The sequence below is a fragment of the Montipora capricornis genome, chromosome 3 (genome assembly GCF_036669925.1).
Source record: "Montipora capricornis isolate CH-2021 chromosome 3, ASM3666992v2, whole genome shotgun sequence".
Lineage (NCBI taxonomy): Eukaryota > Metazoa > Cnidaria > Anthozoa > Scleractinia > Acroporidae > Montipora > Montipora capricornis.
Window position 1 is genome coordinate 66110160 of NC_090885.1, and position 26066 is coordinate 66136225.

General features: G+C 41.3%; 3 protein-coding genes across 9 annotated transcripts in view; 1 reads left to right on the top strand and 2 right to left on the bottom strand.

Annotated features, from left to right (window-relative positions):
- Positions 1 to 4072: 4072 nt before the first annotated feature.
- LOC138043774 (NACHT, LRR and PYD domains-containing protein 12-like) lies at positions 4073 to 18503 on the bottom strand. The gene is made up of 3 exons (XM_068890214.1): positions 18260 to 18503; positions 9003 to 9757; positions 4073 to 8385 (listed from the first exon to the last, which is right to left on the bottom strand). The coding sequence occupies exons 2-3, from the start codon at positions 9736 to 9738 to the stop codon at positions 5228 to 5230; spliced, it is 3894 nt and encodes a 1297-aa protein (XP_068746315.1). The 5' UTR covers positions 9739 to 9757; positions 18260 to 18503; the 3' UTR covers positions 4073 to 5227.
- Positions 17634 to 17948, top strand: LOC138040730 (uncharacterized). Its single transcript, XM_068886408.1, has one exon. It carries the CDS (start codon positions 17634 to 17636, stop codon positions 17946 to 17948), a length of 315 nt encoding a protein of 104 aa, XP_068742509.1.
- A 4415-nt stretch (positions 18504 to 22918) lies between the features above and the next one.
- The window catches only part of LOC138043776 (uncharacterized), a 10163-nt gene continuing 7015 nt past the window's right edge, over positions 22919 to 26066 (bottom strand). For 4 of the 7 annotated variants that reach the window (XM_068890220.1, XM_068890222.1, XM_068890221.1 and 1 more), the window contains 2 exons: positions 24578 to 24631; positions 22919 to 23574 (listed from right to left, as the gene is read on the bottom strand). In XM_068890220.1, coding sequence (XP_068746321.1) covers positions 23105 to 23574; positions 24578 to 24631 — 524 coding nt within the window. In that variant the 3' untranslated portion in view covers positions 22919 to 23104. Of the gene's footprint in view, positions 23575 to 24577; positions 24632 to 24828; positions 24889 to 26066 lie in introns of all 7 variants that reach the window. The other 3 variants (XM_068890224.1, XM_068890223.1, XR_011131329.1) reach the window with 2 other exon arrangements.

Here is a 26066-nt window from a genome sequence, read left to right on the forward strand (position 1 = left end):
ACGAGAATTTGAGAAAAGCTATCCTCCTTTTCCTCAAGTTGGGATTCACCCTGCACTCTGGGAAGTCGGTTCTGGTTCTGTCCCAGTCGTTGATCTCTCTGGGGTTTCGGATAGATTCCGTGACCATGACCAGTGCTGGAAATAATTTTTCTTTATTCACAGGACATATGTCCTTTCAGATCTTCATTTTGGTCGGACATTTGACAAATTGCACCGGACATAATTTATTGACTGACAACACCTTGAAGAAGATAACTCAAGATGTGCTGGTGAGATGTTCGGTCAGCATGTCCGATCATAATGTGAAATTGGCCGGACATTTTCAAAATTTGGTCGGACAATGTCCGATGACTGACTGTTATTTCTAGCACTGATGACAGTTTCCTTGACCCAGGAGAAGAAGGCCAAGCTGAAATTGCTGTGTCTCAAAGCTCTTGAAAAGAGAAACCTGATCATCAGGTTTGCAGCACAGGTTATTGGTTAGATTGTGTCTTCTTTGCCCTGTGTTGAATTTGGACGTTTGCACTATCGTCACCTTGAACGGGATAAGATTCAAGCCCTAAGTAGGAGTCACGGTGATTATGATAGCCTCATGCACTTGTCTGAAGCGGCTAAGTGTGAGCTGAATTGGTGGCTGAATATTGATAGCCACCTTTGTCGTATAATTAAACATGCGCCATGTTCCCTTGTGTTTCACACGGATGCCAGTGACTCTGGTTGGTGCGTTCGGTGTGTTTCTGATGTTGCCTTACAGATTGTCCAGGGAGCATCGTTCAGACCATGAGTGGATGCTGAAGAGGGAGATATTTCTAAACTTTGTGTCTTGTATCCGGGTTTGAGCATTGATTTCTTCGCGACAACCCTTAATGTTCAGCTTCCCAGGTTTGCCTCATGGAGACCGGACGCTAGGGCTCTCTTTGTGGATGCTTTTAGTAGATCTTGGCATGGGGAATACTTTTAAGCTTTCCACCGTGTAGTCTCATTCAACGGTGCCTCGACAGGGTGGAATTGGATCAAGCCCAAGGAGCTCTGTTGGTGCCAGCCTGGCCCTTTCAGACGTGGTACACTCGTCTTCTGCAAATGTTGTCAGGTCGGCTAGTGGTGATGGTGTGGACTGCTCAGAGCGATCTTCTAATCCACCCGTCGGGCCCCAAAATGCATAACCTGCGGGGTCGTCTCAGTTGGATGGCATGTCCTGTGTCAGGCAATCCTATAGAGAACAGGGCTTTTCGGAGCACGTTACTGATGTTCTCCTCAGCTCATGGCGGCCAGCTACTCAGAAACAGTACGCAGGCTTTTTAAAAAAATGGGCTTTGTTCAGTAGTTCAAGGCAGATTGCTCCTTGTTCACCGGATCTGACGGCCGTTCTCGAGTTCTGTATGGGCTTCTTCGGCTGTCCTAATTTTTTTCTATTCTGCCCTTAACTCGGCGAGATCAGCTCTTTCTTGTATTATTTTAGTTAATGGGTTGCCAGTGGGCCAGCACCCGGTAGTCTGTAGATTTTTAAAAGGAGCGTTTCAGAAAAAGCCACCTTCTAAGAAGCTACATGGCATTTGGGATGTGAACCAAATCTTACGGTTTTTTGAAGACATTTGCACCCAACAGTTCATTAACACTAAAGGAACTCACTTATAAGAGTAGGTGGAGTAGCGCGACAACCTTGAAGAGATATTACTTGAAGCATGTTGTGGATGTGAAATCCGAGTGTTAATTTTGTTTTGTTATAATTATAAGGATATCTGGCATCATTGTTTTGGCTCCTCCGTTTAGTCATTATTGCTAGGTGTTGTTCTTTGGCCATTCTCTTCTACGTCATCACTACCCAAGACTTACTTGCGGGCAATTGGTGTGAAAACGTCATCATTTCCCGATTATTCCGTTTGCGCTTGCAGCTTTCAAGTCGAAATTTTCCTGGTACAGTCGAACCTCGATTATCCGGACTTTTTTCCCTGGTCCCAACTTTTTCATGAATATTAATTAGTTGTGATTTTAAAAACTCAAAGTTGCAAAAATCTCAATACTCCTTTCAAAAGACTGTTGAAACAGCGTATTACCCTGTGCGCTTTTCAAAATTCGCAAGTGCGAAGAGACAAAGAAATAGTCTGATGCGTTCAGCTGAGATCTGATTGGCTCAATTGTTTTGTAGGTGTATGTAGTTCAGGTATTTACAAAGGTCTAAAATGTTCAAGCGTGTTTGTTTTCTTCAAAGTGTATGTAGCGATGAGGAAGATGAGGGCGAGGACGAGAAACTAGTATCGACTAAAGAGGCAGCGCAATGTTTCAGTTGTAAACACATACAGGCTGTGTAGATTTCACAATTAACATGATGTTTTCTTTGCTGTATATCTTTTGCTTACATTTTGTATCTCATTAATATTCATATTTTCGATTATCCGGACTATTTGCCGAGGTCCGGACGAGTCCGGATAATCGAGGTTCGACTGTAATGCACACTACATTTGTAATACTATATCACTGTAACTCTATATACGCGTAAGCTACAATGATGCCTCCTCTCGAGGCTAAATCCCCGCGGGGGCAACTACCTCTGCATCGATAAAGTAATTAACCCTCCACACAACAAGCGGGCTATGGCGCCAGTGAAAAACGTTTGACGAAATAGTATAGCTTTGATTCCCCCTTAAAAACAAAAACAGATAAGCCTATAATGGCTCAATGCCGTCCCCAGCCTGTTCAGAACACTGAATCGGAGTACGTTACGTGAATGTCAAGCGCTGTTTTGCTCACATTTGAAACTTGCACGATAAAACACCGCTTTATGTGGAATTAAGCATGCGGCTGGATAGCGATATTTCCTGTTTACACACGTTGACGTCACATTATTTTTGATATATTGAAATTTGCCAACCACCGAACAAAGTAAGTCATTGTTTCAACAGCCAATAAGGTTCTGGTTGGCATATTAATAATTATGGGTGACGTCACGAGAAACATCGCCATAAGATCTAACATGCTTATCTTAAATGTTGTTCACTGCTGAGTATCTCGACCGTTCACACGAGAAAAACAATCGCCGTTTACAAGAGACGCGGCCAACGCGAAATCACTAGCTTTCCGTATAAAATGAACATTTAGATACCTTCGCGGCTTATCTTGTCTTACGGAATCACAGATCACTCGCATGAACGGCATGGCGGCTCGGTGAGAACTTTCGTGCTCATAAGACGGAAACTCACAGCCTTGTCCCGCAGGCGTTCTCCCTCTCCCGAGCGGGCACCAAGAACACGTAAGAGCAAGGGAGGGTTGTGTTATGTCATTCGGTGACGTCATGGCATTCAACTGAGCGGAAAGGGAACGACTGGGTACTAGTCTAGGAAATTCGGACGACGGAAGCGCAAGGCCGCGACTAAACGATTATACACTTTCATCCAACATCGTGTTCAATCACGCAAAACGTTCGGTGGCTAAATGGTCAAACATTGTTGAAGAAAGCACTTAAAACCATCGAATTAGGGGAGCCCCCGCAACACTTTGTACCTTTCATTATGGCCCTGAAGAAGACCAGTCATACTTACTGGTCGAAACATTGGCATAATTAATAGTGCCCCTGTCGTAATACCGGCCCAGCAATCCATACATAACCTGGGAAACCATAACTTTCTTATGTAATCTTTATTCTTTTGGTCTTGAAGTTTCATAGTGTCCTGTGGCAACATTATTATTTGGTGTGGTTTTGTCATCATGTGACGAGGTTGATGGTTGCGTGTCGTATTTCCATCATGATATGTTCAGGTCTTCTTTTGACGTGCTGTAATCGCATGAAGGAAGAAACTCGACCGTCATAAAAGAACCTCACCACACAAACTGTAAACACAGCACGCCAAAAGAAGACCTCAACACATCATGATGGATACACAACACGTAACCATCAAACCTCGTCACACAATAAAACCTCACCACATAATGACAAAACCACACCACAAGACACAACTCCAAGACCAAACGAATAAAGATTACATAAGAAAGTCATGGCTTTCCGTTCTAATTTATTTACACGTGAAGTGACGTCCGGTATACGTGCATGTCCGCAAGATGAGGTTCGGCAACAAAAATAGCAGGACGGTTTATTTGCGCATTGTGTGGTCCTCTGCATCCAAATTTTCATTATGTACTGGGCATATGAATTTCGTTTCTGAGTGGTGCGTTTTTCCCGCTCGCGCTTGCTTTGGCTAAGCCATCAAAAATTTGCTGATGCGAAATATTGGATGAATATGCTTGACCTAGATAAAAGATGGTGGAAGAGCACTCAATACACAAAGTTGAAATAGCTGGCGAAACATGTATCCAGCACGATTTAAGATCAATATGGTTGATGGTTTGGCCTAGACCTCCGGGGCCTAAACGATTTGTGTGCTTTGCTCGCGCTTATAGAATCCCACACGAGTCTTGCATGAAAATGGACACTTCGTTGTTTGAGCCATTTGAGGCCGTACTGTGAGGTTTTCATAAAAATTGACAAATTTCTTCCAGTTTAAAAATTGCAGGAAACCGTCCCACAGATTTTTGTAATATTGTACCTGTGTTTCACTCCTATAGATTGAATCTGAAATCGTTAATCTTGGTTGCACAGTACTTTTGCCACTATTTTGACGCAAATCTCTGGAAAACAAATTTTTGCGACCCCACTTTCTTTTTATAAGAAATTAATGAAATGAAAAGAAATTACTTTAACACGTTATTTATTCAGCTATTATGGCTTTTTTTAGTATGGAAAATATGTACAAACTTTGTCGCTCCTGAAGAGGTTAGATAGAGTGCGCAAATAAAACTTTATAAAGCAGAAGTTAGATCTCATTTTGTTTCAGGTGTTTTCATGGAGTTGCTCCCGTTATTCATTTCACGCGCCTCATCCCGGTAAGGGCTGGTATCAAGTCAGGAAACTCTAAATCTACGATACCCCTCTCCTCATCAGTAGTTTTGCAATCTCTTGAGTTCACTTGAGTTCACTCGACAATTCAACGAATAAAAATGTTCATTAGATTCAACAATGTAGTAAACTCGCAATGAAATGCATTGCCAGTTATAGTTAACCTCGTATGGAGATAAATTGCTCTCATATCTCTCAGAGGGGAGACTAGGGACTAGGTGCACCTTTGTTTCAGTTTGATCAAATAAAATGTTTCTTGTTTGGGTATCTGTCTTTGCTTGATTAAAGCTCTCGAGAAGGGTTCAGTTCGGATTCATTGCAGCTCTGTATGTTAAATGATTAAGGGCGTTCACTTCTTAGAAAGGCCGCTGCTTGACTTGACTCATTTTGTAGCTTCCTTGCGTGTGTAATCTTTGAAATAGTCATGGAACGCTCATGTGATTGATTACCCTGAAGGTTTAAAGTGGTTACTTGACAGCTCGGCACCTGCAAAGCTTGACAGAGACTGGCAAAACCTGCATCGGTTATGCCCTTTCCTGTTAGATTTACAGTACGTAATTTGCAACTTTGCGACTGTAGCGCTTGACAGAGACCTAGGATGCCTTCATCGGTGATCGGTATGCCAGTCAGATCCAATGTAGTTACCTTGTTGTTTGGTGCCTGCAATGCTTGGCAAAGTCCAATAACACCGGCATCTGTGATTCGATTACCAGTTAGATTTACCTGGGTTAATTTGCTGCTTACCACCTGTAATGCTCGACATAGACTGGCCACCCCGACGTCTGTGATCTGAATACCAGTCAAATCTAATTCTGTTAACTTACAACTTTCTGCTGATAGTGCTTGACTCAAACTGGCAACACCAGCATCGGTAATACGATTGCCTCTTAGATTTAAGATGGTTAACTTGCAACTCGGCCTTTGTAATGCGTGGCTTAAGCTGGCAACACCGGCATCGGTGATACGATTACCTGTCAGATTTACAAAAGTTATTTTGCAGTTTGGCGCCTGGAACGCTTGACAAATAGCTTCAACACCAGTATCAGTGATCTGATTACCAGTCAGATCTAAGAAGGTTACTTTGCAGAATGGCGACTGTAATGCTTGACTCAGACTGAAAGCACCGGCATCGGTGATGCGATTACCTCTAAGATTTACGGTGGTAACATTGCATGTCCGCTCAACAAACGCTTCACACAATTTGGCAGTACCGGCATCAACGAAGAGGTTTCCTCTGAGATTCACCACGGTTACTTTGCAGCTTGGCGCCCGTAATGCTTCAGAAAGTGTAGCGACGCCATTACTAGTGATCCGATTGGTACTCAAATCTACCGAGGTTACCTTGCAACTTGGCTCCTGTAAAGCTTGACTGAGTCTTGCGACACCGGCATCGGTTATCACGTTATTGCCGAGATTTAGAGCGGTTATTCCGCACGTCGGAGCTGATAAAGCTTCGCTAAGTGTTTCAAGAAGGGCATCGTTAATGAAACAGTCACTCAAACTCAGAGTAGTAACTTTGCAGCCTGGGTCTTGTAATACTTGACACAGAATAGCGAATCGGATATTGCTCATGTGATTGTGGCGAATAGATAGTGTGGACAAGTTACAGGTTCGTGATTTCAGTGCAGAAAAAAGTGTGAAAACGGCTACTTCTCCAAAATCTTTGTCGCAAATGAACAACTCTGTTAATTTACTAAAGGCTTCAGTCATACACTCTGCAGAGGAATCTTCGTGAACAAGTCGAAAATCTGACAAGTGCAACTTTCTGACCGGGCAGGAGTCATTTTTAAGTGATTCCCAGATTCTTTTTACGCCTTGTGGTTGAAGAGTCGAAGACGTGATATGCAAGGACCTATACATACAACGATATCGACGTTTCCATGCCTTTGTACGTTTGGTTGTAGTAGATATCTCCTCAATCGATGCGCTCATGATGTCAAGCAAAAAAGATACCGCAAGGCAGTCTACATCATTTATTTCCTCGAAGTGAAGCGGGTACAAATGGGAAAAGTTTGTTATGGAATTTCTTGCAAATTCCTTGTCTCCATATTCGACGAGGCACTTTGCTCTTATAAGGCATGCTTGGGATTCGCTTGAGAAAGGAACTTCCTGAAGCAACTTTTCCATGAAATTGCTGTCTTTATCCTTCGATAGAATTCCAGCCATGAATTGCACTACCTCGGCGGATACGCTGCCTTTCAAGGGGATTTCTCTTCTTTTCACAAACCAGCAAGCAGCTAAGTACTCCTGGAGAGTCAGGTGAGCAAACGAAAAGTATTTTATTGTTTGTGCAAACGACACTCGAAACGAAGGGCCACAATGAAGAAGGCCGCTTGTTTTCAGGGCCTCGATTTCTTGGGAAGATAACGTTTCCAAGTCTTCGTCAACAAAAAGAAACTTCTTCTCCAAAAGGAACTGAGCTGCAATTTCCGATAACTTATCCAGCGTTGATACCTTCCTCTCCTTGTCATGCTTCTGTTGATATGTGGTTACAACTGCATGATACAGGTCACTTTTGGAGACAGGGAGATTGCAAGTGTCGTTCGATTCAGTCAGAATATATTCCATATAGCAACACATTAAAGCGCAAAGCACTGGAATGTGAGCAAAGCTTACAAGATCCTTATTCCTACTGATGTGCTCAAGCACGACACTTTTCATGCTTTCATTTTCTTGGAAATACTTTTCAATGTAATCTAACACCTGCTGTTCAGAAAACCCTGTAATCTCCACGTTTCGATCAAAGTGAATTCCTTTCAACTGATCCGATTCATTAGGCCTGGATGTAATCATGAGAACAGATTCTCTTAAGAGATGTCCTCTCATAAGTTTGGCACATAGTGCGGCTGCGGGCATTTTCTCGTCTGCGCTGTTGGAATATCTTTCATGCGACAAGCTAGTTACGAAGTTTTTCTTTGAACATTCGTCAAACCCGTCAATAATTATTAAAACCTCCTCAGGGTGACTCATAATGAATTCAAACAACGTATCATCAAGACTCGCTTGTTCATCCAAGATCGAAGAACGACCCAAGAGTTCTTTCAAGTTAATGGGCTCATCACCGAGCAAATTCAATTGACGGAAAGTCAACAAGTAGACAAAATTGAAATCAGGCACTTCCTCAGTTTCGTTAGCCTGGAACAATTTATCATAAGCCCAGTCTCGAATCAATTTTTGGCAAAATAGACTTTTGCCTATTCCTGCTTTTCCACAAACAAGGATGGATTTAGGATTTTCTTCGCTATTTGGTTCTCCAATGAATATCTCTCGACACAGGTGGACTGGGGTTCCAGTGACTTTACCGTAACGACTTAGGCGCCCGTTTCTGTCTTGTGCATTTTTTTCTTCTTGTAAACTTTGCCTTCCATACTGCATGAGAAGCTCGATGAATATGTCATCAGTTTTCATTCTCGAAATATTTGGAAGGTCCATCAATTTGGGCTGGAACTCGGTTTGACACTTTATGGATGTCTTCATAGCTGTTATGTAGTCATTCACTGCGAAGAAAAAAGAATCAGAAGTAAAACAAAATGAACATAGAAAAGACAGAAAAAAAGAAAGAGACACTGAGACACTGAACTGGGAAGACAACAATTAGTGAAAAATCACCTTAACGTTACATTTTCCACTTGCACTCCCCCTCTTCCCCCGCCTTCCCTCTTCAATGTTGGTAACGGAAAAAGTAAGAGGTGGCGATAAGAAAACAACATTGTTTGGGGGGGGGGGGGAAGGGGTCTAGATGGAAAGACTTTGGGGGAGGGATTTGTCCGAGATACCTTAAAAGGGAAAGTGTCTTAACCCTTTTGGCGCTTATTGTAGTTTCGCTAGGTTAATGATAAAAAACCGTTGTCTCCTTTCGTGCTTACCTGTAAGTACTGGTCTCCTCGGCTACGCTTTCTGATCTTCAGAATCTGCACTCCAAGACTGAATTGTTCAGTTTCGGAAAAGGCAGTTTCGGGGGGGGGGGTGGGGGGGGGCTACCCTCCCCTCCCATCCCCTTTCCTCGCCTCTTCTCCCGGGAAGAGTGCTTGCGTTAACGTACTTCGAAAATATATTCCAATCTCTAATTACTTCAGTTATTGTAGCAGTAAATGAAAGCAATTAATAAACCCACCTATTAAGATTGGTTCTGTTTCAACGCCTTCAGTATTGACAAGTGGTGCATTTGTTTCTTCTTCGGGATTCAATACATCGCCTATCAATTCTTCGAGGAATTTGTTCCTTGTTGTTAATAAGTGAACAAAAGTGACAACAGACAGAAATAGAGACAGCGACATAATCACGATAATGGCAACGTTCAAGCTAGTTTTCTGCCTGTATTGCAAGTCATTGCATGTAATAAGATTTGCCTCACGGGATGACGACACTGTTGTGTTTGTCTGGTAGCATCGGTATTCTTTAGGAATGGGGATGGTTTGGTAACAACAGAAGATTCCTAACATTACACTGAGAAGAAGGATCTGAATGGAAACGTGGTAGAGACTGGTATGCAGTAGTCTCCTTGTGTGGTGTTTCCTCAATCCCTCTATCCGCTCTCTTTTGATCCTTCGAAGGATCATGGCGCTCCTGAGAATAAATAGAGCCCAGAAAAATCCCAAAGCACTATAAGCAATAGCGGCAAAGTCCACTGGAATCAACAGAGGGCTCAAGGCAACAGTATAGCTGTCGTAGCAACGCTGTTGGGTGTAGTCGCTTGGCTTTGGAACACAATTAAACGTCTGGCCCCCATCGTTGTTAAAGTAGTCCTTAAAGAGACCAATCACGAATGGCCAGGAAATCAGAAAGACTAAAAGATGAATGCCTCCACAAATGGTTTGAGATCTGAGGGCAATTTGAGGCAGATTATCCATTGCGCACAGAGATGAAGACCTAAAAGAGAAAAATAAAATCTTTATATTTGCCACGTTAAGAGTAGGTCCTGATGTAACCTAGCCTGGTAGCCAATTAAGAGTGTATAAACTAAAACAATTCTACGTCAATGTATATGTCAATGTCCGTGACCATGTCCGTGGTCGTGTCCGTTTCCCTGTGACACAGTTCTAATTACATTTTTTGGCAGTTACTATAATACAACTTTACTGACTGAATGAACACTGTCGAAACGGTTCAGGATTAACGAGTGAACATCGTATTTGTTTAATTAAACGGGTTTTTTTTCTCGTTTTTGTGTCGAAATCGTAACTTGTATCGTTTACCTTAAAGAAACTCTTGTTAATTTCGTCATCATTCATTCATGTATACATAATGAATGCGTAGCGATGGTTATAAAAATTCGACTAGTCCTTTTGCTTCATGTTTTTGTCTGTATTTGTGGCCTTAACGGTGCATAAAAACTGTAATTTGCGATAATCTTGATTAGGATAAATTGATATTTTGCCGTTACGTAGCAGAGGCCTGGTTGTGAGCGGCAGGCGCATGGAGTGCCACGTGATCGTGGTTTGTATTTGGCGATCGTTTAGCGAGTGAGGCATTCTACGGTCAGCCTTCGCTGCGTGCACAAGTCCTGTTTGTTTGTTTGTTATTTATTTGTTTGAGCAGGTTGAAGTTTTGGCAGTTATTCAGCTGATGTGGACCTGCTGTACCCACCCACCCATATAATCACAGAGGACAGCCACAACACCGGGAACTTCATCCCCTACTCTTCTCGAATAGTGTATGGGTTCTTTAACGTCCCACAGGGAACTAGTGAACATGCAAGATATTTGTGAGACCGGGCCTTCGGTTTATAGCCCTTATCCGAGAAGACTTGAAAGTCTAACCATTTGCGGATGTAATTACAAAGGCAGCACTTTCTCATCAGTTATTTAAAGACCATGAGGGTTGGTCCGGCCAGAGTCGAATTCACGACCTCCCGCATGGCAGGCTGGTGCTCAACCAACTGAGCCACCGGTGCGCGGTCGTTCTCCTTGCGGATGATGCCGAAGTCAAGGAGTTCGTTTTCCAAAGCAACTGAGAGTTTCCTCTCACAGTTTAGCGCTATCGTTTCTAATTCTACTTCGGAGCTGAAAAGTTCAAGCGATTCAGTTGCCCCCGAGAACTTTGACAGGAATTGAGAGGTTCAAGAGAAATGAACCGCCATTCCTTAAAAAGTCGAGGAACAAAGACCAATTTACTGCTGTCAAATCAATTTTAGAAGTGGTAGAAGATCCTGCTATTGCGTTGGAACGCACCAATTTTGTTAAAGCCGAAGAAACTTTGGTCGAAGACACTAGACCGGCCTGGCGTTTGCTTTGCGTGTGCCAAATCAGGCCGTGTATCCTTTTCTCTCTGTAACCAAATCGCAGTATCAGTGGCCTTAGTCTCTCGATATGCTTATGGTTATGAATTTTTCATTTACCGTTGTTGCTGTGAAAGTTACAGAGAGACTTTGTAGATCTTTCAGTTTTCCAACGCTATCGTGTGTTTCATTTTATTTGCATGATTGAGTTTTAGTTTCAAGCTTCCATTGCGTGAAATTCCTTCACCTTTTGCTTTCAATACCAATACCTCAGCACTCCAATAGTCCGCACGCGTTTAATATTCCTTTTTATTATATGGTTCTGTCTCACAAGGACTGGGAACTACCAAGTTCACGAATTTGATTGACTGAAATCGATATTGACCGCGGTCTAGATTTTCCCATCTAGACCGGCATCTAGAGCGGCAATGTTTTGCGGTGAAAAGATGCAAACTAAAATGCAAAAATATTGAGTAGTTTCTTCTACCAATATTTGTGTATGGAAGTGCCAAACAGCATGATGACAAAAGAGAGGATGACGAGCAAACTTTGACAGAATTAAGTTCAGCTCATCGCCACTCATCGCCGTTCGCAAGCAAAATGTCAGTTACATTAACCAGTTACATTAAACGAATTAAATTGTTCTTGTTTGCCATATAATAAACATCTTATTAACCGAGCTTAGTCAGTCTGTATGGGAGAATCTTGACCTCGGTCGTGTGTAAAGACCTCACTGCGTTCGGTCTGTACTCACGACCTCGGTCAAGATTCTCCCATACAGACCTCCTTCTCGGTTAATAAGAGCTAAGTCTTGATTTCTTTGCTGAACTTTTTGTGCCACGTTTATATTTATTCCGCTCTCTGTCACTGTTCAGAATTCAGGCAAAAAATGTTTGTTCTTCGATCTATGTTCCTAACGAATGGATATCCATCCCTTTGGGTTCCAACTCAAGTTATCATCTAAAGTATCTTGGGATTGTTATCGATTTGCCCGTTCGCATATTTTGTGCAGCCGAGAAAAGATTGAAATTCCTGTCCGCGGATCTATCACGGATCGTACCCCTGTTCGCCAGGTTTGTTAACTTACTTTCGTCCGTTGTAACTTATTTTGCTTGTTAGCTGCATGTGTCGGATCTGTATCCAGGTACTAGAAGCTCCTTTCGTGCCATAAATTTTGCCGTTAATTGGAATTTACAAGTTTTGCTATCGCCCAAAATGCCTGACTGAATTATTCTTGGAAGCAAGATCTTGTGCATATCGATGGTTTTCCTTTGTGGAAATTGTCCTCTTAGATGCGTCCAATTCTGCGTGTGAGCGTTATATTGATTTTGAGGGTAAGTTTTTCACCTAAATTGCTTAGCGTCCTTGCCGTTGAGATTGCCAAGATGACGACAGTTTTTTGACGATAACATGGTGAATGATTATATTTTGTCTGCCAACCGTCTTATGGATTCTTAGAAAGCTCAACGTAATTCTTGCCGTTGTCATCGGCAACGTCGCAGCTTTTGATGACTGTATACATGGTGAACGATGATATTTTTTCTGCCGTAGATGTTCTTTCGCGTCCGCAGACCTGTGACAGATTTGCATGTCACTTTACATTTGCTAGCTCCTTAAGTTTGTTACAAGATTTTATCAGCCTGGGTCTTCCGGAGTGAACACCTTTGCTCTGGACTGACTTAAGCCTTTAGGTTCCCTGTAGAACATAGGGCCGCAACACCACTCCTCCAACGCACTCGGTTCTGTGAGGGCCTTCTCAGCTGTGCCCATGTCGTACCAATGGCATTCACCTCTGCATCAGTGCTCCTGCGCCAGGTCTGTTTCGGTCTTCCTACTTTACGCTTTCCTTGTGGATTCCAGTCGAGGGCTTGCTTGGTGACGTTTGAGGGGGACTTCCTGAGTGTGTGGCCGATCCACCCCCACTTGCTTTTTTTGATCTCCACTTCAATGGGGCTTTGACCAGTCTTGTCCCAGAGGTCGGCGTTGGAAATGACGTCTGGCTATCTGATGTTAATGATGTTTCTGAGGCATCCGTTGATAAAGGTCTGCACCTTGTGGGTGTTTGATTTAGTAGTTCTCCATGTTTCGGAGCCATACAGTAAGACAAACTCTACGTTGGTGTTGAAGATTCTGATTTTGTTGTGGAGGGAGAGGGCTGAAGAATTCCAAATGGGGCGGAGGGTGTTGAATGCATGTCTGGCCTTGTTGATCCGGCTCTTGATGTCTACTTCTGTTCCTCCATCTGTGTTGACGACACTGCCCAGGTAGACAAACTTCTCCACCTCGTTCAGGTCTTCGTCGTGGAGTGTGATGGGGTCTTGTTTCTTGTTGTTTATTCGCATCACCACCGTCTTCTTGATGTTGATATTGAGGCCCGGCTTCTCAGCTTCTTCGGCGAGGCGGGACAGCTTCTCTTGTGCGTCCTGGTGTCTGTGTGAGAGGAGGCTAATGTCGTCAGCGAAGTTCAGGTCCTCCAGCTGTTTGGTGAAAGTCCACTGGATGCCGGTCTTCTTATGTGATGTTGCCTGCTTCATAATCCAGTCGACTACCAGAAGGAAGATGGTCGGCGACAGTATACAGCCTTGACGAACACCGGTCTGTACCTGGAATGTGTCCGTCAACTTCCCTTCCAGTATGACTTGGCAGCTGGAGTTGTCGCACAGTTGCTGTATGATGGAAATGAACTTGGGGGGGGGGGGGGGGGAAGCCGTAGTGTTGCATTAGCCTCCAGATGACGTCGCGATCCACACCGTGGCTGTCGAATGCCTTTTAGAAGTCGAAGTTGCTCTGGACTGGTCCATGGATATTAGCTTCTTGTGCCCTCCTGTCATTTTAACCTCCATAGTTGTTTTCATCCGAGCGTCTGCTACAGCCGGTTCCTCTTTGGAATTTCGCCTGTTTTTGGCCACGCCCATGTTTCGTTGGTCTCCACTGGAGTCGTTTTGTTCATTAGGTTTTTTTTTCTTCCAGATGTTCCAAGTCTTTTCGTCAGAGGCCTCGCCAAGATCACTAATTTTTGTCTAGATCCCCTTATTTTTTCGGTGGTTACGCTATAGGACTCAGTTTTCCTACTAGGCTCGCTGCTGAAGTAATGTTTGCGTTGTTTTTTGCGTTCCAGAATTCTAGTTTTTTACTGTACATTTCGGTCTAGCTTTCGTTTTTTTCTGCATCCTTTCGTTTGAGTTGCACAGCCTAGGGACCGAGTTTGTTGTCTCGTTATTTGTTGTTCTTTATGATTTATGTTTTTTGTTTATATGGGTAGTGTCCCTTTGGACCTTGGTGGGTTTGATCTGTTTAGGTACGCGCGGAGTATCGACGTTTATGAACCACGCTTTGCGAGCATGACCTAGACGGCCTTGACATTCACCCTCGGTGTTTTTCATATGTGTAGCTGCACAGCCTCTAGTTTGTGTTTTATGCTGTAAGTTTTCGTTTGGTTTGCACAGGCTAGGGGTCTCTGTTAGTCATTCTCTATCGCTGTGTTATTATTATTTGTTTAGTGCGTTGATATTGAGCGATTGCTTGGCCTTGTTGCCCTCGAGTTTTTGACGATAATGTCTCTATGTCGTTCTTGATTCATACGTCGTTCGCTTAGCCGTGTATACGCTTTATAGTTTACCAATGCGTTTATAGCGTGGGCTAGATCAGAGGCCCTTTATAATCGCCCTTGGTTGCTTTGTTGTGTCTTGGTACATACGTACATATAAAATATTGTTGTCCATGAACAATTTGTTTATAGCATGGGCTGAAGGCCCTTGATAATCACCCTCGGTGGGTCTGTTGTATCTAGTATCGTTGCCCTTGAGCGATGCTAGATTGGGCTAGAGGTCCTTGATGTCACCCTTGTTGGGTTTTTCTTGCCTATGTAAGTACTTATGTCCTTCTATTATATTTTCATAGCATTTGCTTAAGGCATTGATTATTCCATTTATAGGTTCCCTGTTTTAGTCTGTTATTATTTTCTGCATGCTTTTCTCCAGAGTCTTTCATTGTTCATGCTGCGGTCCATTTATCCATTTACCTTTTCGTTCTTTTTTCGCGGTCATTATTATTATGTTGCCGTGTGTTGCTTTATCCTTTTTCGTTTCTTTAGTCATTTTTCACACAGAGTTCTGGTCGACATCTCTAACGTTTCCCAAGAAGTCGTTTCCATGACTGAAGAGCTTGGATTGGCAGTTCTCGCCTCCAGTGAACCCGGAGCATCTCTGCATTATCCTAGGGTTTTGAATGGATGGAAGTCATTCGCCGTGGAAGCCGTCTTTGACGCCGTTCCTCTTCCACTCAGTATTTGTTGGATTCATGATCCAAATCGGTTTCAACCATCCTGGGTGCTTACTATACTTTCACAAGTGGTTCCACGATTTGGCCGGAGTCTGTTCGGCAATCAACAAGTCGTCTCGTTTTTCGGTCGCCTCGCCCTTCATGAAACCATCGAAAGGAGTTGCTCAACGCAGATCTTCCGAGGAAGTTATCGTAAAGAGCTCATATGAGCGATCTACTTCTATAGCATTATCAAGTTAATGTCTATTTTTAGGTCTTTCAGGTTTTCTTCGATTTTCGGTTGTCCCTTATTAGGGCTAAGAAATGTTAGGTTTTCATGTTGAGCCGGTCCATTTTCATTGAAATGTGCTAAGTTGACCTGCTAAGGAAAGGCAGTGAGTTGTAAGTTTTTTATTCCGACGCGGGTATATTTTTAGTCCTTCTTCTGCTTCTACCAGTCGTACGCGTTTGTTTTCACTTTATAAGCCTATGAGCTATTCCACTTACAGCGACTCTTTCAAGAGGTCTTTCCATGGTGTTGTTCCCGACATTGCTTAATTTAGTATTCACTCAGCTGGTGGACCAACATCAGCCCCTAATCCTGGAGTTCCTGACAGAAAACTTCTACGACACCACCGTTGGGCGTCAGTGAGTGCCATTAATACCTATGTCGGAGACTCTTTGGAGAGTTTATTAGAGGTCTCAAATTCACTTTCGCCTTCACTCAAGCCCTTTCTTTTAGTTCTACGGAGGGCTTGGCTGTGGCTAACACGCCTATTGCTTGAGTGTCCGGTTGAGTGGTGGTGGTAAAATATGTAATTTTGTGATAATTCTGATTAGCATAAATTGATATTGTTTCCACTTGCTGGTGTATTTAGGGGTTTTCGTGTCCGGCTCTGGTGCATTGCTTTTCTCTTTTATTTATTTTTAATATTTTCTCCAAACAAAATAGAGTAGTCAATTTAAGTATAAGAAATAAAATAGAGAAGGGCACGATATAGTAAAAACTAATTAGTGCCCATTAACACTGATTATAAGTTATAGCTCTTTACAATAAGTCCATACATAAGAATAAGAAATAATGATAAATAAATAAACACACACATAAGCACACGTACACAGACACATACACACATACCCGCCCCTGGCTACTTGCGGGCCATATGTTTCCCAACCCCCCTTGTGGGGACTACGGCTTCTTTTGCAGTCATCCAAACAATATTTGGTATGATTGTTGCTTGATGTCTCATCTCTTGATACATCTCTTCAAATGTTGTAAAACCTTTAATTTTTTTGTGGGGACTTAGTTGTGAGGACGTGACAAAAAGTTTAATGCTTGTGAGGACATCTGGTAATACCCTACTTGTGGGAACAGGTCAATACCCAGCTTTTGTGGGGACTTCGCTATTTGCGGGGACATCTGCCGATACCCTACTTATGGGAACAGGCAAATACACAGCTTTTGTAGGGAATTCATTATTTGCGGGGACATCTGCCAATACCCGATTTATGGAAAGACGACAATACGAACATTTTCAAACAGATTTGATATACGACGATGTTCTCGTGGTTGCAATCTTAGTCAACCTGTTGGCTAAGCCTTTAGGTTAACGATAAAATGATATACCGTAAAACCCGAAAATAAGCCCCGCGGGGCTTATATTTTTCAAGGGCCTCTTTCGAGGGGCTTATCTACGGAGGGAAACTTGCGTTTCCGAATCGATTGGGCTAGACTTATAGTTGGAAGTAAATTTACCGTTTTTGCTTTGTTTTACTTTGTATTTGAGGGCAATTTTTCTAGTACAAGCTCCCCGGGGTTTTATATTTGGAGGGGCGATTTAACGGAGGGTTTTTTGCGTTACCGCTTTGGGGAGCTTCTATTTGGAGGGGCTTATTTTCGGAATTTTACGGTGTATGAATTGGACCATATATGAACTGCAGATATGAAATCAAGTGAAGCTATGATAGTCGCATTTGTGAACGCAATTTTTGCAATTGCGTAGAGAAGCCTAAAAAATTCAGGACTTCAACGGGGTTTGAACCCTTGACCTTTTTTTTTTTAATTTGGATCTGAGCAGCCTGCGCGGCCAGGACGATTTTCGCCGGTCGCCGGGGCTTACGGAGATCTCTGAATAATAATAATAATAATAATAATAATAATAATAATAATAATAATAATAATAATAATAATAATAATAATAATAATAATAGTAAGAGCACCAACCAGAAAGGGTTGTGGAAAACGAAAGTTTTAAGATTTTGTGGGACATGTCCATTCAGTGCGACCATATCATCGCAGCCAGAAAACCAGACATTGTTGTTGTAGAAAAGGAAAATAATGAGGTAATCATTGTGGATATTGCGTCACCATGGGACCACAGGGTGCATGAGAAGGAAGGTGAAAAGCTGGAGAAGTACCAGGAGCTAAAGAGAGAAATTAAGAATATATGGGGGATCAGACATGTCGAAGTTGTACCGGTAGTTGTTGGTGCACTTGGAGGAGTAAGTAAAAGGTTAGATGGATGGCTTACGAAGCTAGGGATTGCTATCAAGAAAGGACTCTTGCAGAAAACAGCCTTGTAAGGAACAGCAAGGATCCTAAGAAAGGTTCTGGAAAACTAAACAAGAGGGAATGATTCAAAGGACCTTTGGCCATTGGCTTAGCTTGCTCCTTTGGTTTAAATGCGGTATAACATCTGCCATAATAGATAGAAGTGATCTTCCCACTTAACTGGACAATTTAAGCAACATCATTGTCCTTTCTTTTGTTCAGTTGTAATGAATTGCTGTTGTAAGGTTGAAAAATAAATGTGAAAAGGTTGATTTATAGCAGAATTAAAGGTATTCAGGTGCAATACATGTTTAAAGCGTGTTGCATCATAATGTGACCCTACCTCGTTAATACGACAACCCCGCTAATACGACCAATTTTCCATGCCCCGAAGGTGGTTCCACTGTATCAATAAAAATTAAAGGAGGACAGAAATTTAAAAGCGAGAAGTGACAGTACGCCTCATGTACTAATAAAGGTCCCTCAAAAAGCGAACAAAAATGGTGTATCACTTATCCACCAGTAACATTAAGTTAATATAATGTTACCCCCCTAGTCTCCTTTACTGCCGTTGTTTTGGGGTCATCATCATCAACGCTCCCTTCACCCAAGGGAGCGTTGCCAACGCTCCCTTCCCCCAAGGGAGCGTTGCGTAATGACCCCAAAAAGCGGGTACGAAGGAGACTATCCCCCCCCCCCTCCCCCCCAATCCCAACCTTGGTCCAGGGCTTATAATTTTACGATATTAAAATTGCCTTCATGGAAATCATTTAGCTGGTATCTCAAATCAAAAGCTACCGTAAATGGTGATGTAGGATCCAACTACCTGAGAGGGGCTTTATAAAGCTTTTAAAGCACATTCAGTTCAGTTGAAGCAAATCAAATCGAAAGGTCAGCAGTATTCAGTATTCACTAAAACACCAACTTCCTTCCCAGGGTATCTCTTCTTCGCGCCCCCTTGAGCGAGTGGGGGCGGGAAGAAGTGAGACCCTGGGAACGAGATTGGTGAAACACATATAATACCTTATTCTTACTAATTTTCGCACGTACTTAATTTCGCGATTTTCGCGTTTTGGAAAAAATCGCTAAACTTAATACTCGCGAAAATTAACCACGTGAAATTTAATTAATTCCTGGAAAATCTCCTTGGAACTCAGCGGATATGGATAGTATAACTTTGGAGGTGGTTTGGACCAATTCTACCCATGAGTTCACCCTAATTATTAGTTCCAAAGAGATTTCCGGGGAACTACCAGAGTTTCTATGGTAAAATCATGGGTAGAATTTTACAAAAGCACGCCCAAAGCCATCCTACACATCTACGCTGACTTTGCAAGAGGATTGACCGGATGTACTCAAAATTATTAAGAGTGCACGCATGAATTGAAATTGATTGCCACGTCGCATGTTTTTTGGTGTTAAAGAAAGAATCTCTACCCAACCGAGAAATTATAATCACTGGAGATATGAGCGAGCCAAAACGCAAGGGCTTGGGACTTGGTCTTTCCTCAGTCCCAAGCCCTTGCGCGTTATTCTCGCCCGAGACCCCGTTAATACGACCAATTTTCCGTGGCATTAACTGGGTGCCACTGTAAAATAATGCAGTGAATGGGAAAAAAATAAACTATTGCTACGTAATAATGGTAATTGAACTGAGTGGAGTGCAATTTGGTCTGAAATCATAGGCGTGACTTCAAAATCGAACGAGAGCGCAGCGCGAGTTCGATTTGAAATCACAAGTATCATTTCAGATCAAAATTGCACGACCCGAAGTTCAATTGCCACTGAACTAGATCCATTTTGAAACCGCACAATTTAATAGCCAAATTTTGCCAAACAATGCCTTTTTTTTTTTTTCATTTTCCTGCAATGTGATTGGTTAGTTTAAAAAGCCTTAAAATCTGATTGGTTGTTTTGTTTTACTGTCCCATTATTGATGTGATTTAGAGCAAAAGATAGTGCGATTCGTGAATAAATCGCACCGCTGAGAGCCAATCACATTGCAAGGATAACCAGTGATTTTAAAATGGATTTAATAAAGTGGCTTTTTTCAGTTTTTGTGAGTCTCAATAGCGCGCGCTATGACTATTTTCCAGACGTCAATATTAATCGAGTATAACAATGTAGCAAGTTGGTCAGGAATCATTTAGCTAATGTACTTTGTCACAGAACAATTATAATCTTGATAAATTAACAAAGATGGTGAATTTAAGCTCGGTAATGAAATGTGAAGGTGAATTAATCAACATGACACGAGCGTGGGACAAAGAAAAATTCTGAGTTCCCGACAGGAAACGAACCCATGACCTCCCGAACACCGGGCGGGCGCTCTATCCACTGAACTACGAGAACTCATGGAGAGCAAGGTCATTTAAAGCACATTAGTTTTAGTTTTACAAGGCAATTACTAGTATTTATTTTGAATGCACTAATAGGAAAGATTTCAATTGAACGGACGTGAACACGGGGGCAGGCCTGTTCAGTTACAAATACTTTGATAGTTACACTTGATATTTAACAATTATTCCATGAGCGCGCGTTGAATAGCCAATCTCATATCCAACAAGCGCGAATGGAATAGTTGTTTTATTAAAAAGGCCCCAAAATATTGAAATATAGACTAAACTAAAAATAAAAACACCCCCAAAAATCACGCGTTTTCTTTCCATATTTGCAGAGCATGCATGGTATGATGGCTCATAACCCATGATGGCTAAGCCAATGAAAACTCTCGAATTGCATTATCCAATGATACAGTTTTAAATAAATATATATATCCAATGGAATTCCACTGCTGCGCACAAACTATTTCAAAACTAGTATTAGCTGCAGTGGCGCTATCCTATGGAACAGTCTTCTTGTGATGTAAGGCAAAGACAGTCCCTTGGGCAATTTGAAGGCACAGCAATCGTGAAAAGCAACTTTTTATAGACTAATTTACTTCGTCTCTATTTTGTACTTTTGTAATTGTGTTATTTTAGCTGACAAATTTACACGTGTTAAAATAAAAAAGAGAGAAGATAGGATAAAAATAGTCACTTTATTTGCATTGTAGTGCATTAGACATATGCAGTATTGTATTTCTATAAAATTACATTACCGCGTCTCAAGATGCGTTTCCTTAGAATAGTCCCTCGACCAAATATTTATATAAATTTATCTCTAATTGTCGTGTACCTTGTAATTGCACTGAGTGGAGTCAGTCACTGTCATTGCAGTTCAGAGGCAGGGGTGGATCCAGGATTCTTCTTAGGATGGGGTGCACCACAAAGGAATGGCCTAACTGCCTCTTTTTTTCGCAGAATACCAGTTGTATTAGAAAGCCGCAGATCATTTTCGGGGGAGAAGGTGTGCACCCCCCCCTGCATCCTTCCCCTAGATCCGCCCCTGAAAGGTGAGTAATTTTAAACGGATAAGCACGGCTGGTTTTCACTAGCGCAAACACATACGATTTACCCAGCTATCAATGAAGGAAATGGGATGGTCTAATACACAATTTTACAATTTACGTCTTAAACCTGTTTTCTGTCGTGGTACAGAGATGCAGGTTAGGATGTTTCTCACACATGTATACTGAGCTGAAAACAGCATGGGTAGGTAGTGCCATATCTTATTGCCTATTATTTCCATACATATTACTAGAAATTATTTCTATTTTTCTCTTTTTTGAGTTTTGACCTGATTGAATTTTGGTCAGTTGCGGGTTAAGGAGTTCCCGTCAAATGGTTGTACTTCAGATGTGTTTGGGTCAGACATTGGACTTCATTCGCATATATATATATATATAAATATATATATATATATATATATATTATATATATATATATATATATATATATTTATGACTTTACACAAGTTTAGGTTTCACGAGTAACTGTTGAAATTGCTCCTCAATCAATTGAGTTGAGCGCTCTACGAAATACTTTCTACTCAAAAAAAGAAATTATATATATATTTATATATATATAACTACAGAGAGTACTGTTTCGGCCTTCTGAGCCTCATCAGTGCAGTACTAATGTCTGGGATAGAGGTTAAGCTTATAAAACCACCCCAAATGTCCCACACATGTGGTACATCTAAGCCATGCCAGAGTGCTCAAACTAGCGAGCTAGTGAGCATGCGCAATTGCTAGCGGCAATGACTCATCCCAGTAGAGTGCTCAATTTGGACATGAAAGCAAAAGCTTTGTAATGCCAAAGAGCTATATCTAACTGCATATATATATATAAAGTTGCATATAAACTGGAGAGGAAGACAAAACTTCTCGAAGGTCCAGGAATTTCGGCCCTTCGGCCTTCTTCAGTTAAAATTTTTTTTTTATAAATAAGTACAAGTTAAAAATCTAAGGATAAAAATGATTTAAAGATTTTTAACTTGTACTTATTTATAAAAAAAATTTTTAACTGAAGAAGGCCGAAGGGCCGAAACGTTTTTATTAAATTTCCTGGACCTTCGAGAAGTTTTGTCTTCCTCTCCAGTTTATATGCAACTTTAAATACCAACTGAGGAGACAACGTGCATCCTTTTGGATCCTTCTGTTGGGAGTTTATCGTTTGGTCAACCATTACAGATATTCAAGCTATATTTAACAATTATTCCTCGAGCCCGAATGGGCTCTGAGTCAATAGCCCATGAGGCCGAAGGCCGAATGGGCTATTGACTCAGAGGCCATGAGTTTTTTAGTAAAATCCAACTAGTTGGTCAAAAAAATATCGAGACAAAACATCTTTCGCTAGTTAAAGCTAGACTTTAATTGTTGTTTTGGTTTTCAAAGCCGGCGCTTTTCGCTACTAGTGGGCTATAACAAATAGCCTACTAGTAGCTCAACCAATCAGAACGCAGCATTGATAATAGACCACTAGTTGGATTTTACTAAATATATCTATCTATCTATCTATCTATCTATCTATCTATCTATCTATTGGAATCCCACTTTTATGGCTGTTAAACAGGCCAACGTTTTACTGATTTCCCGTCAAATATTTGTACTTTAGATGCGTTTGGGTCATATATTGCACTTCATTCGCATTATCCATTGCTTATTACTTTCATTGTAGTCCCAATCGCATCAATTACAATAAACGTTTTACGTTTTTTTACGTAGGTGAAAGTTTCAGAAATACAAGTAACATTTTCTGTTGTTTAACATATAAGTACAAGCGAACATACCATTAAACGGCAATGCTCACTCATGAGAATACACATCAAACATTTCATAACTAAAAAGCTTTTTAGGTAGTTGAGAGTAAACTGATTTAGACTCCAAGTACCATGGGGTATCCATTGAAATGCCACGAGATGCAGTTTTGTGCCCACAGCAATATTTGCTCAAGTAACTCAAAGAATCGGGGCGGAATAAAGAATGATGTAGAACTAACCAAACAATAACAAACGCAAGACCGCTCCATGGTACGCGTTGGCTTATCATTAAAACATCATTAGGATAATCGTAAACTAAAACAACAACTCCATAAGGATCGACCTTAAGCATGGGAAATGGATAAGAAATGCCAGGGTGGCGGAAACATTGAATTCGAGCAAAAGCTATTATTGTTGCAACGCACTGGGACATGGAATTTAGCGAGCCTTCTTCAACATTTTTTCCCTCAACTATAGCTTTGCCAGGTGAGTCCTCGGATGGAGAATTTTCCCCCTCTGCAGATAAAAAAACAATACAACAGTTTAATATTGCTGCAAAAATAAGCTGATTTGTAAGGTGGAGCACGTTTAGTAGAATATTACTGCAAAGAATCAAACATTTCTGATAAAATTTGGTTGGATATCTTTCTTCACATTTGGTTGAGTGTATGATGTCATCACTTGGCTAATTTGCATATTTTAAAAGCTTGAAATCTCTGGAACTAGCCTGTTCTAGGCTCTCGGTGGTTGACAGTACTGTCAATACTCCGGCGGTTGCCTCATTTCTTGTCAATCAGAGAGATGGCAGGTGCGGCCTACGCGCGCGATTCTAGGATTTCCAGTCACTCAAGGCGATTCCGGCCAGCTTTTTACTATCAGCATATATTTAAGTTGAAGAATCATATCTAAGTTATGTGTGTTTAACACAGCATATATAGGCCTATTTGATGGATCTTTGCTACATATGTCATTAAATCAGGTAGAATTAGCCTTAAAAAAATGCAACTTCAAAGTCATGCACACCTGTATCCATGTACCAATTCGACCTATGTCAATAGTACATGAAAAATATTTAAAACTTCCCACATACAGATTTAATGGTTTTTGGATAATGGAAAGAATCAGAAAAGGAAGTGATCTGCCGAAAAAAAAGTGTGGGTCACCGAGCATCCAACAAAAATATTCGCACACCAAGTTAATGCAAAGGTCATCAGCTCTATATTTTGTTGAGTTTTCGAATCGGTGCACACGCTTGAAATACATGACATGGCACGCACGTGCCTAATGAACAGTGTGCGCAATAGAAATGCGCAGTGGCAATGGGCGCAAACGTCCTTAAATTGATATTTTAGCACCAGACTTCAAATTGTCTTTGATTCAACTAAGGAGTCAAAATGAAATTTTCGCACCAGAAATTTTAGCACATCTACACAGACTTGTGTTTCAAGAGATCCAATTGCATAAACAAAACAATATCTGGAAAACACCGTACACTATTTGCAGATAACTCAGAACTTACCAGCAGTCCTTGGCTGCTTTGTTTCTGGTTCTTCGCTTTCAGCAGAAACCAGAACTAGTAGAATAACATTACATAAAGTCACCTAAATATTTATTGTTATCATTGTGGTAGTCTAGGATCTTAATTTTGGAATCACTCAAGTGACCTTCCTCCACCTTCACTGTGGAGTGGAAGTTCCAGATCTTAAATTGGCATTTATTTCATGTAAAAGACGGACGTAACACAATAGAACAAAAATTGTGAAACAATACCTAATCAGAATTTTAAAGCAGTAGAGACCCCTAAAGCTTTTGGTACGTCATCTGTGTCTTCTACAAAAAGTAAAAGCCTGATTTAGAGTTAATAAGTCCAGTCCACACTCCATATCTGACAACTTTGATCTAAGAATTGAGAATGCTTCAGATGATGGATTATGATTGCAAAATTAGGTGACGGATGTACAGTTCCATTCACAAACACTAAATAATTTGTCTGCTCTGCAACATTTTTTTGGGATGTTACACCTAAAAGTCCCTATTTTTTAAACTTTGGGGGTCACCGAGCATCCAACAAAAATATTCGCACACCAAGTTAATGGAAAGGTCATCAGCTCTATATTTTGTTGAGTTTTCGAATCAGTGCACACGCTTGAAATACATGACATGGCACGCGCGTGCCTAATGAATAGTGTGCGCACTAGAGATGCGCAGTAGCAATGGGCGCTAACGTCCTTAAATTGATATTTTAGCACCAGACTTCAAATTGCCTTTCATTCAACTTAGGAGTCAAAATAAAATTTTAGCACTTGAAATTTTAGAAGATCCACACAGACTTGTGTGACTGCAGGTAGAAATTGATAAGATTATATTAAAAACGTAAAAAAATTCGGGGGTCACCGAACTCGTTTTGGAGATAAGGCGTATCACAGACCATAGCATTTCTAGGATTTCCAGTCACTCAAGGCGATTCCAGGCAGATTTTTACTATCAGCATATATTTAAGTTGAAGAATCATATCTAAGTTGTGTGTGTTTAAGCACAGCATATATAGGCCTATTTGATGGATCTTTGCTACATATGTCATTAAATCAGGTAGAATTAGCCTTAAAAAAATGCAACTTCAAAGTCATGCACACCTGTATCCATGTACCAATTCGACCCTACGTCAATAGTACATGAGAAATATTTAAAACTTCCCACATACAGATTTGATGGTTTTTGGATAATGGAAAGAATCAGAAAAGGAAGTGATCTGCCGAAAAAAAAAAGTGTGGGTCACCGAGCATCCAACAAAAATATTCGCACACCAAATTAATGCAAAGGTCATCAGCTCTATATTTTGTTGAGTTTTCGAATCGGTGCACACGCTTGAAATACATGACATGGCACGCGCGTGCCTAATGAATAGTGTGCGCACTAGAGATGCGCAGTAGCAATGGGCGCAAACGTCCTTAAATTGATATTTTAGCACCAGACTTCAAGTTGTCTTTCATTCAACTAAGGAGTCAAAA